At 43.8% G+C, this 11,820-nt stretch overlaps 1 protein-coding gene across 1 annotated transcript; it reads left to right on the forward strand.

Annotated features, from left to right (window-relative positions):
• The first annotated feature begins 888 nt into the window (after positions 1–888).
• Positions 889–11,581, forward strand: LOC308057985 (epoxide hydrolase 1-like). The gene is made up of 8 exons (XM_080411987.1): positions 889–2,101; positions 2,866–3,046; positions 3,883–4,059; positions 4,436–4,565; positions 5,760–5,959; positions 8,694–8,802; positions 9,130–9,245; positions 10,214–11,581. Exons 1-8 carry the CDS (start codon positions 1,952–1,954, stop codon positions 10,414–10,416), a joined length of 1,266 nt encoding a protein of 421 aa, XP_080268113.1. The 5' UTR covers positions 889–1,951; the 3' UTR covers positions 10,417–11,581.
• Positions 11,582–11,820: the final 239 nt, after the last annotated feature.

An 11,820-nucleotide genomic window follows, 5' to 3' on the forward strand; every position in this document is an offset into this window, starting at 1 on the left:
GAGGTGGAGGCTGACACTGTTTGCTCTTAGGAGCTCTTGGTCTTCTTTGTCTGGGAGTGGTTTCAGGAGATACTTCCTTAAAAATCACATAGACTGTCTCAGAGATCAATTACCCAATTGCCTTCACTACTGCTGGGGTGTCCAGTACAGGCACTGTGTTCTGCATCACAGGTAGCAGTGGGAAAGGGTACCAGGCAACAGGAAACACCCAGTGGACTTGTTTTTTCATGGAGTTTCCTGTCCTTTTTAATTTTTTTTTTGTCTCAAGGCATCGTAATTATGACACCAAACAGCTCCCTCATCTAGCTGCAGAGTAACAAGACTTTCTCTGTTGCTTCTAACTTTTTGGTAGATTTTAGATTCTGCTTTTCTTGCAAGAGAATCTACCAGGCTAAAAGAGAACCAAAGAGGATGTTTCCTTTTTCTTGTGGGCAGATGAGACCTAAAAGCTTGGTATCCAGTCAGGAGCAGTTGGAAGTAGCAAAGGTACAGCAGCTCACTGAACCTGAACAGGGAAGGGTCCCACAAGCTGCTCCTCATGCCAGCCCTGGGCAGGATGAGTACCACGTGGCTGGCAGCAGAGTAACCCTTGAGCTTGGAAGTCCCCTGCCAAGGCTGGGCACCTATCGCTACACAGCTGCCAAAATAAACTATTTACTTGGCTGAAGTAACACAGCCCTCTGTAGGATGAAACACCGCAAGGACACCTACCCAGTTGTTCAGTGCCTTTTATCTAAATTGTGCTGAAGGCGGGAATATTATGGTGACAAACTATCTAGCTAAAACACAGCCCAGAAACACTGTCTCTGTTGCCAGCCAGCTGAACAGCTTGTGATCCCATGGCTGCACGGTAAATGGTGCTGGCAGGGGATGTTCCTTACACCATCCCCAAGGGATGGTACCATTCAGACAACACTATCAGACCAAGAATCTTTCCCACCCCACCCCCACCCCCATTTTCTAGGGATGGCACCTTGTCCCGGATCAGGTAAGTGAAATAGCTGCTCTGTGCTGAGGAGTTCACTTTTTATTAGCACCTGGGCTGGGGCACAGCATAGTCCCTTCCATACCCTGTATGACAAAAAATCTTCATTCACAGTCTTCTTTGAGCCCCCTGCAATAGCCCCAGACAGCTCTGCTAATCCCCAAGGGAAGCTGGAGAGCTTGAGGCACAGGTCAGGGGGATGGGAAGGGACACTACATTTAGGACTGATTGCTGAAGGGTTTGAACGGTTTTAAAACATTGCTGTCTGTCTGTTAAATCCAGCTCTGGCGCCTTAGCTCCTACACCTCAAGAAAGTCTGAAACTTTGCTGTCTAGGTAAGAAAAAGAGGCACCAGACAGACAAGTTGAGACCTTTACCTATGGACAGCTATGGTGGAGGGCTAGCGTTGCCCTCAAAGATGACTGAATCTGTAGGGGAGCTATGTATATAGCACAGTCAAGGGGCATGTCTAGCACATCCAGCTGTCTCCAGCAGCTGAAAACTCTTGTCTCTGCTCCTCAGCCCACTCTGTGCAGTTTTTATTCCTGAAGCTGTCCAGGTGCTACTATCCCATTCACTTCAGTACCTGCCTTAAAACAGATAGATCCAGATCCTACTGATCCTTGTCTCCCAGGGCACACCTGGTTCATAAGGAGAGGGACAGAGAAGCCTTGTGATTAACAAGTCCTGATCAGCAAAGGCTTAAGGTCCCTAAGAAACACTGGTAGATGTAACCCTGCCACAAATCCTGCCTGCGATCTTCAAAAATAACAGAAACACCCAGCCCCTGCTGACTGCATGGGGTTTGTTACTCACGTCCAACCAATGTGACTACAAGCCTCAGCATAGTCCCTTTACCCTTGACACTTCTGTTGGGCGCAAACAATTTTATGCCTCCCCAGGTCATTCGAATGTTCTCAGAGGAATGCAGTCCTGGTCCCTGTGGCCGCTCTGGGCGTTGGAGGGATGCTGGTTTACTGGCTGAGGTCTAGACACAAGATCAAGACTATTGAAATGGGCAATGGATGGTGGGGCTCAGATGAAAGACCTCTAAAAGGGAAAGAAGATGAAAGTATCTGTCCCTTCAAGACTGAAACATCTGACAAAGAAATTGAGGTGCCCGTGCCTGGGAGATAAGGAGGGGCAGAAAGCTGCGAGGTGGAGCCAGTTCATCACCCACCTTACTGCTTTGAGGTGATGCCTTGGGGGCAATAGCCAGCGCAGGTCCGTTAGATGATGCTCTGGCTCACTGCCCTTTATGAATGGGATTTGAGCTCAGATTCACTGCAATGTCTTTACGCTTTCTGAGACCACAGACTCTCAATGCAACCTGGGGCTGCTCCTGCAGAAAGGCCATGCTTTGAGCAGCAGAATTTGACAGCAGGTCTGCAGTGGTGGAATGGGGTGGGAGGGCACCGGGATAGCAAAGGCACCAGTAGGGCAGGACTGAGGGGCTTCCGCAGAGGACAGGGTTGGAAGGGTGAAGAAGGATGGGGTCCTTCCTTCTGTCCCTACAAGCCTGTCACTAATTATCTGGCCAACTAGCAGTCAGTAGCACAGGCTGAGCTGCTTATTCTTCTCTCAGCTGGCAGTGCTGGCAAGTTCCTAGTGCCCAAAACCCTAAAGCGAGTTAGCAGTAAGGCAAGCGTAGAACCCACTACTCCTGGGTGCCCTAGGGGAACTGCTAACCTGTAGAGAAATATATTCTCCATATAAATGATTCAGGAAGTTATACAGAGTATGGCACTGCTTCAGGAGGGCTTGTGGTGTCCCAGAGAGAGACACAGAAGCCGGTGGAGCCAGGAGAGCCTGTTCATGCCTGCCTTAGCATAGGGCACATGCAGGCATCTGGCCAGCCTTGCAAGAGCTCCTGTCCGCAGGACCTGCATCGCCGCCTGGAGCAGGCCCGCTACACACCGCAGCTGGAAGGGGCTGCCTTCCGCTACGGCTTCACCTCCAGCTACCTGCAGAAGGTGGTGGCCTACTGGAGGAACCCGTTTGACCGACGCAAGCAAGTGGAAATCCTGAACAAATATCCCCATTTCCAAACCACCATTGAAGGTGAGGGGGTCTCTGTGGCTTGAGCAGGTCTCACTCTGAAATGCACAGAGAGAATGGGGGGCTTTAAGAGGTTACTCTATTAAGACAACAGTGTGCATAACAGCTTAATGAAGGATCAGTAGTGGAGGCTATGTTATTAGTAACCCTCTATAGATTAAGATCATTGCACAGTGGTGATAAGATTAGATCTGCTTGAAGATGGGCTTCATCTGGCTCTGAACCTGCACTAAATAACAACGAGGTTTTCTTCTGCTATTGCCTTGAAGCCACCTTTGAAAACTGTAAAATTTACCCAGGCCCTGAGGTTGGAATATCCACCACCACCACCCAGTTTAGCCAGGTGAGGTTAGCCAGACTTTAGATAAGTGATCTGCAGGTTAAACTTATATCCTGCGCTTACTTTTTCCATGTTTCTCTTTTTATCACCCACACATTTTGTAATTTAGTCATGTTTTTGCACGTGTCTTAGTTGCATTATGCTATTCATTGAAGTGCAGCTGTACTTATATACTGTAAGACCAATTTCTCGGGAGGTGGATGCTCAGTCTCCTGTGACCCCAGTAACTGGGACTGGGATCAATACCTCTGTCTGTAAGTAAAAGATGAGACACAGGTAAAATACCAGGCATGTCCTTTCAGCTAGGCATCTTCTTGCCATGGGTTGATTGTGTACCTTCTGCTGTGAATGCTAATCACAGTTTTGCCACCCTCCTTCTTCAGAGTTTGGAACAGAAACTGTGATGGAACTAAGGCTTTAATTTATCTGTCTGGATGTGTGGCAGGGATTGATATCCATTTTATCCGCGTGAAGCCCTCCTATGTCCCTCACAGTTGAGCTGTTCAACCTCTGCTGATGGTCCACGGCTGGCCTGGCTCCTTCTACGAGTTCTACAAGACCATCGCTCTACTCACAGAGCCAGCTGAGCATGGCCTGAATGAGGGTGACATGGTGTTTGAGGTCATCTGCCCATCCATCCCAGGATATGGCTTCTCTGAGGCACCACACCAGAAAGGTGAGCGATGAAAAGGCGCTGTTGGAATTGCCAGGTTCTTGGAGCCTCAGTCATCCCTGGCCCTCACCAGAGAATGCAGTTTGTGAATGCAGATGCTTGGCTCTGCACTAACACCCATGTGGCTGAGGCTCTGGGGCTGGCTGTGGAGATCTGGAAGGTAATGGTAGCTGGAAACCAGGTCTGCTTTCCACTTTATCCACTTTCCACTGAATTTCCATCTTGTGTTCACTGTATTGCCAAGGAGCAAGGCAGAGCAGCATAGCACACTGTGCCTTTACACAGCAGCATAAACATGTGCCTCTGTCAGACCATGATCTTTGGCCAGGGGATGATACACCAAGACAAACAGGTTTCCTCTGTTTCTCTTTACCTACAGGCTTTGACAGCAAAGCAACTGCTCGGAAATTTCATAAGCTGATGAATAGATTGGGCTCCAAAGAATACTACCTACAGGGAGAAGACTGGGGATCTCTTATTACCACAAACATGGCCCAGATGCTGCCACAGTGAGTAGCAAAGGGAATCAGTGCAGAGAAGGTTTCTCCAGTTCTTACCCTACCTTCTGGCTCCACGGTCCGGGTCCTGCCTTCTGTTTGCCCTGCCTCTCATCGCCTTCTGCTTTGTTTTCTCCAGGGGTATCCCCACCCCTGTGCATTCAGTCATATTCACGTGCTTTGCATTGACAGTGGTATTTGCATTCTCACGCTTTCTAAATTTCATAGAATCATAGAAGCATTTAGGTTGGAAAAGACCTTTAAGATCATTGAGTCCAACCATAAACCTAACACTGCCAAGTCCACTGCTAAACCAGGTCCCTAAGTGCCACATCTACACACCTTTTAAATACCTCTACCACTTCCCTGGGCAGCCTGTTCCAATGCTTGGCAACCCTTTTAGTGAAGAAATTTTTCCTAATATCCCATCTGAACCTCCCCTGGCACGACTTGAGGCCATTTCCTCTCATCCTATCACTTGTTACCTGGGAAAAAGTGACCAACACCCACCTTGTTACAACCTCCTTTCCTGTAGTTTTAGAGAGCAAGAAGGTCTCCCCCAAGCCCCCTTTCCTCCAGACTAAACAAGCCCAGTTGCCTCAGCTGTTTCTCATAGGACTTGTTCTCTAGACCCTTCACCAGCTCCGTTGCTCTTCTTTGGACACATCTTTCTTGTAGTGAGAGGCCCAAAACCGAACACAGTATTCGAGGTGCAGCCACACCAGTGCTGGGTACAGCATCACTGCCCTTGTCCTGCTGGCCACACAATTTCTGACACAAGCCAGGACGCTGTTGGCCTCCCTTATCTATGGAAGAGTTGTACAGAGAAAAATGGAGTGCTGTTTGGCTTCTCTTTCACTAGGCATGGAAGTGAGCTCTGCTGCATTTTGATTTGAGACCTCAAGGATCATCATTCTAAATCAGGAAGGAGATAAATTTAAAATTGGCAGGGAGAAAAGGAAGGAGCTCAGCCTTTCAGCAGCTGATCAGTACCACGAAGTATAGGACTTTCCTGGATGGAGATGGCACCAGCTGTACCATTTTTAACTCTCCCAAATTTTTTTGGAAATCACGATAAATGTGAAGGGCTTATGTATTTGGCTTAGTGAAATGCTTCTATTACAGCTCCCATCAGACTTATTTTCTAGAAAATTTGGAAACAGAAAATGGCTTGATTTAACCTTCTATTCATTAACTTGATTTCAGATCTGTGAATCTTATCTTCGCTGGCAGAGAAGGTTTGAGAAGGATGATTTCCGTGATGCTTGGGGCTTATATACCATGGCTCATAGGCTTTACTAGGGAAGATGTTCGACGTATGTATCCTTTCATCCAGAAGAATATACATGAACTATTGCGAGAGTCTGGATACTTACACATCCAAGCCACCAAACCAGACACTGCAGGTAATGAACCTTCTCTATATCACTATGAACTTTGTATACTGACTGCTTAAGGCGTATAAACACATAGTTGAACAAAAGCCAACCATGTTTGAGAAGCAATGAATTCTGGTGACTGAATGCAAGACATGGGGACAAGAGCTGTGTAAAAGGAAGTGAAAAGGAACCGCTTAAAAAAAGACGGAGACTACAAATATCACTTTTCAAGGTCTGTTAAATGGCATACCACTTCTCTATGGCAAAGAAACCCTTTGCAAAAAGCCTCTTAAAGTAAAGCACAGGACCCTGACATTGAAGCTTCTAGAAATAAATGTGGGTGAAAACAAGAAAAATACCATAAGCAAGTGCAATGTGAAACTTGCAGAAAGGTAGACACAGCCATAATACCTGAAGCCAGAAGCATGATGTAGTGGGACCAGTAGATAAGGAGTCTGAAGAAAGGTATGGCCATCTCAGAAAAGTTACATGATTTACTTGTATAATATTATCAAAGATTATGGGGTATTCCTTTATTGAAATAAACCCTCATCAGGAAAGACAGCAGAGCTGTCTCAGACTGGCATCAGGTACGGAGACCATAGAAGGAATAGCACCCCATCCTGGCATTTAACTGGAAAAGAGGAAACTCAAAGTGAAACGTCAGCTAATGCCTAGTCTGTTGCTTGAACTGATTGCAATATCAGAGAAATAAAAGGAGACAAACCAGATACCAGGTTGGGGTTTTTTGGGTTTTCTTTTCAAAAGCCAAACAATGAAGACAGCCCCCAGAAAAACAAAGACCAGTATGTCTAGTGTCTGATCAGAAAACTAGCAGAAATGTTTTTAAAAGGAGAATTCATTTACAGGTGATAATATCACAGGGAAATCATGCTTCAAATATCAGAGCTCTGGCAGGATCAAGAAGCTGTGGATCTAGTAATGGAACATATTTATTTTCCAAGAAAAGTTTTGTTGAGGTTCCTTCCCCCAGTGTTCTTAAAGACATTAAACTGCCTTAAGAAAAAGATTAAGTTCATGGGTTAATAACTAGTTAACATGAGAATTCATGAATATAAATAAGTAAGCAAGTTCCAGGGGAGAGAGAGTATCACAAAAATCTGTGCTGGCACCCGTACCTTTCAATATGATCTTAATTTCTCTACAGATAAAAGTGAATGGTTAAGTGAAAATCTGACACCTATCCAGGGTTTGGTTTAATCTAAAGATAAATGGTTTTGTAACTCTCTGCAGTTAAGTGACTGGTTGATTAAACTGGCCAATAAAAACTGATGTCAACAAAGTCCAAAGCAATTTAAGCAGAGGAAGAAAATCACAATGGGCTCTAGTTTGGTTGCTGCTATGTGAGAGAATCCAAGAGTCAAGGACAGTGCTTTGAAACGTCAGCCAGCTCAGACTTTAAGAGAATCTTACAAACTCTTAAAGAAAGCAAAAAGAGAGTAAGACAAAACACTAAATCCATGATATTTAGAATATGTTCCACCCCTGTTTCATTAATATATTTTATAATCAAAAGAATACAAGAAGGGGAGAAAAAGAACCTAAAGTGACCAAGCAGCTTCCCTACAAGCACTGTACATAGTCTAGGACTCTTTAACCTGGAAAAAAAGAAGAGCAGGGATTTTGTAGCACACTGTGAAAGGTAGAAAATAAATAGGGGGAAAAAATACATATTCCCTGCTTAGTCTCAAAAAATATCTATATTATCAGTTTAGTTCTCATTAGGCAGGTTTAAAGCAAAGCTACAGTATTTTCACTCACCAGAAGCTGTGGTACCTAAGATGTGTACAGGTTGAATCATTAGTAAGCTGCAAACAAGACTGGTATTTCTGAGCATCCAGTCCATGAAAGTTGAATACAGTGATTCGGAGACAGCTTTCAGCTCAGAAAATGCTCACCTCCAGACGGGTCATATGTTAGCTGGCACATTTTAGCCTGCCCTACCTTTGCTGGTCAAAGCATTTACATGACTTTGATGTGTAGCAAATCACTTTAGGCCTGACAGCACAGGGAAACTGTTGTGCCAATGCACAAACTTACTTTGCATTAACTATGTCCACTATTAAATTGAAATCACATTGTGCATCATCTTCTACGCAGTCATTCAGTGCTAAAGTCACACTAAAATACACTTGAGAGTAGGCAATTCTAAGGATACTGTAAAACTACAGCCTGGAGTGTGGTACAGGAATTTTCCCAAGGCAAGCTCTACCACTGCTGAAGGAATCCCCACCCGTTTTACAGGTTAAAACACAGATATAATATGCTGTGTTTATAATGTTTGTTAGCATTCCCCAAAGGCAGGAGCAGATAGCAGATACACAACACTCCACTGTTGTTTAAATTACATAGAAAGTGAACAGCACTCAGGGTCCCAGTTAGCCATCCTAAGCAGGACAGCGCTCCCAAACAGTTTATCTGAAATTTCTTTTCAGAGTGTAATCCCTTTACATCTGAATTTGCTCTTTCTGCCACACATTACCAAGAAGCCCAGAGGATTTTCTTAACTCCTATTTTCTTTTGTATAGGAATTGCTCAACTTTATAGTGCTGTCAGTTATAACCAAAATTCCATTGGGGTGAACTTTTCAAGAATAAAGTACTACCAGGGCTAGTAAAACGCACTCTTTACTGAATTCTCATAGAAAACTCTGAAGAATTGATGTAACTCCAGTTTAACTCCCACTGAAGTATTTGCAATGCCAGGCAACTGCAATGGTTCTCTTCTTCTCTTGAATTAGGTTGTGGACTGAATGACTCCCCTGTGGGGCTTGCTGCATATATATTGGAAAAATTCTCTACCTGGAGAGATAAATCATTTCTGCATAAAGATGATGGAGGCTTGGAAAGGTAAGAAAACAGGTGCTCTTCCATGAGAGGACTCATTAAAAGAATGAGCAATGGTAACTAATGAGGAGATAGGTAAAAGACTGGCCAAAGCTGAATTTTGAGCATGAAAGGTTACACACGACAAGTAGTAGTGTAAACTCACAGCAGACTGCCTGCAAACTACTGCTTCAGCACCGGGCAGTTTTGCTCTGGGCACATGGGTGCCAATTAATTTGCTGCTTGAAAACAAGTGGAGAACAAGAACAACTGTTCTTCAGGGCATGAGCCCAATATAGCGTATTGAGAAACAGCTTCCAATGAAACGTCTTCATCTTTTTCTATCAATAGCAAATACACTCTTGATGAGCTTTTGGCCAATGTGATGATTTATTGGGTGACATCCTCCATTGTGTCCTCAATGAGATTCTACAAGGAGAACATCTCCAAGGACCCTGGTCTAACAGGTGATGCCAGGTAATGAAGTGGTAGGTGTAAGAAAGATTTGCAAATGAGATTGAAACACGTTTGCCTGTATAAACATTTAGATTACTTTAAAACAGCAAACTTAAGTTGTTAAAAAAAATAATCTAAGTTCTTATTTTCTTTTGATGTTGAGTCATTTTTCTTTTGAACCTGTAATTCACACAAAGTAGCTTGTAGCCAAGACAATGCAGCGGACATATCAAACTATACTCAGTCTTGTGTTCAAACTACAGGTCTATATACTTAGTCACCAAACAAATGTGATCTCTGGCTCAGTTCAGTTAAAACAAAACAGAAAATCAGGAGCATTTCCAAGAGAGACGTTTAAACTGAATTAGGAAGCATACGGCTTAGTGGTGGATAAAACTAACGACTACAAGTGTTAAGCACAAACTTGGGGAAGCAATCTGGAGAGCAGTACCTTCTAACAAACCAAGCACCTTCTAACAGCCACTGACTTTAAGATGACTATAAGAGAGGCTGACCAGAAAATGCTGCAGAACGGAATTCCATGTGATTGATCACACAAACAAATAGAAGAGTCTTTTCCTTTGTAGACCGAGCCAGCTTACCTTTCCTCAACTCATTCGTTACGCTGGTACTATAAATTCTAAAGTAAACTTGAGCAGGCTCATTTCTGACTGTCACAAAGAGGTGATGCGTCTTGCCATTTATCGCAAAACTGTAAAACAAGGCAAGTTTAAAAATAGGAAACGTTTCAAGATTGAACCGTGTGCGAAGTTGGCTCTACTTTACGTTTTTGGGTATAATATTCTCATACTCAAGGAGACTCAAATACAAGCAAAGCTTTTCAGCAGAGTACAAACCACAAAATGTGTCGCTGCGGTGAAGCTCTGCCAGCTGACTGTGGCAATTACTAGAGTCAGGAGGTTTTTATAGAATTTCCCCAGGACTTTTTTCAAAAAGGCACTTAGTTAATGTCCTCTAGGTTTGCAGTGTATGTTCCCACAGGGACTGCAGCTTTTTCCTCAGGAGCTAGTACATACACCACGGGTCTGGGCAAAGGAGGTCTTCAAGAACATCATCACTTACTCTTACATGCCACGTGGAGGGCATTTTGCTGCCTTTGAGGGACCAAAGCTTCTGGCACAAGACATCATGCACTTTGTCAGAAAGGTGGAACAGCTGTGAACATGCACTTTAGATACATATATAGAACAGAAGCAAGTTGTTCTGCCACCAGCAGAACCTTTACTTTGAGGGATCAAATAAATCCAATGTAATCACATAGAGAAAACAACATTTCATTTTGATAATCATTACAGTACTAAAATTGTTAATGAAGCTCTAAAGCTTTTCTAAAGAATAAAAGAAAAAAAACCCAAAATAAGCAACTTGTCTTCTTTCACTCCCGGCACCGTATCATTGCTGCACTCATAGTTCAAGTGTAACAGAATACATGAACGGTTTACTGCAGTAACACTGCACTCATCTGGGGAAGAGAGTAGAAAGAAACCAGCCCCTTGATCCTTAGAACGAAGGCTTCTGTTTAAAAGCTTCTTTAAACACTTGAGTGCTAGCGTCTGAAATATGCATTACAAGCAGCTTTGGTGGAAGTGTAAAGGGTTTTGATCTCCTGAGCACAAACACTCCTACGTTCAAGTTATATTTCATTCAAGAGACCAGGAATTACATATTCAAGTGGGCAGCTGCACACAAGGCAGCTTTCTTCATTCTAACAGGTTTTCCCCCTACGGCTAGCTTTAGCAGCTACTACACTATGTAAACAGATGTTTAATGGATAACAAGGCAGAGACAGCGTTCCTAGTGTGCTCCAAGCTCAAAAATACCAACTTAATTTCCTCTTCGTTCTTTATCATTCCATTCCAAATGGTAAAGTTAAAATATGCACCAAGCGTAGCAGGTTACTTCAACCTTTACCCTCATTTCAAACGATTCTTATCACACCATCGTGCAATTTTTGCTAGCAAGAAGCTGCAAGCAACCTTGCTACCAGTAGGCTCGAGTTTCTCTTCAAATGGGATAGGGCTGTTTGGAGCTGTTAAGCTCACTACATTACAGACACTTCTAAGTAGCTGACTGAAGGTTAAGTCCAGCAGACACCTAGTTTTGACACACTGTTCAAAGCTCTCAAGTGTTTCTCACCCTCCCTCCTTCTCCCATTCTGCACTAGACACCAGGCCAGAAGAAAGGGCTCAAGTTCTGCTCCCAAGTAATACCTTCTGACTTTGAACAGGAGTTTGACAAGTAAAGATAGTGCTGAACTTGATCACACTCGCCTCACCGCCTCTTCACATTTCATAAACATTGAAGAGTCTAAGACTTAGAAGTAAAAGCAAGCAAAAAACTAACTTTTATTGTTGTTGTCTTAAGTGAGAACAAGCTAGCATATTGGGGCAGGAGTCCTATGCAGGAGCGGGCTGGAAACTAATGGGAGAAACAGCTAGGTATTGTGAAGGAGAATAGGAAAGATAAACATGGTTATCTAGTGTTTAATAGGTGTCTGCACGCTTGTAGAGATACATAGCTGTGTAACGGCATGAATGATTCCTGCCCTGAGCCTGGTGGCGCATA

Source organism: Falco punctatus, assembly GCF_963210335.1.
Source record: "Falco punctatus genome assembly, contig: scaffold_57, whole genome shotgun sequence".
Lineage (NCBI taxonomy): Eukaryota > Metazoa > Chordata > Aves > Falconiformes > Falconidae > Falco > Falco punctatus.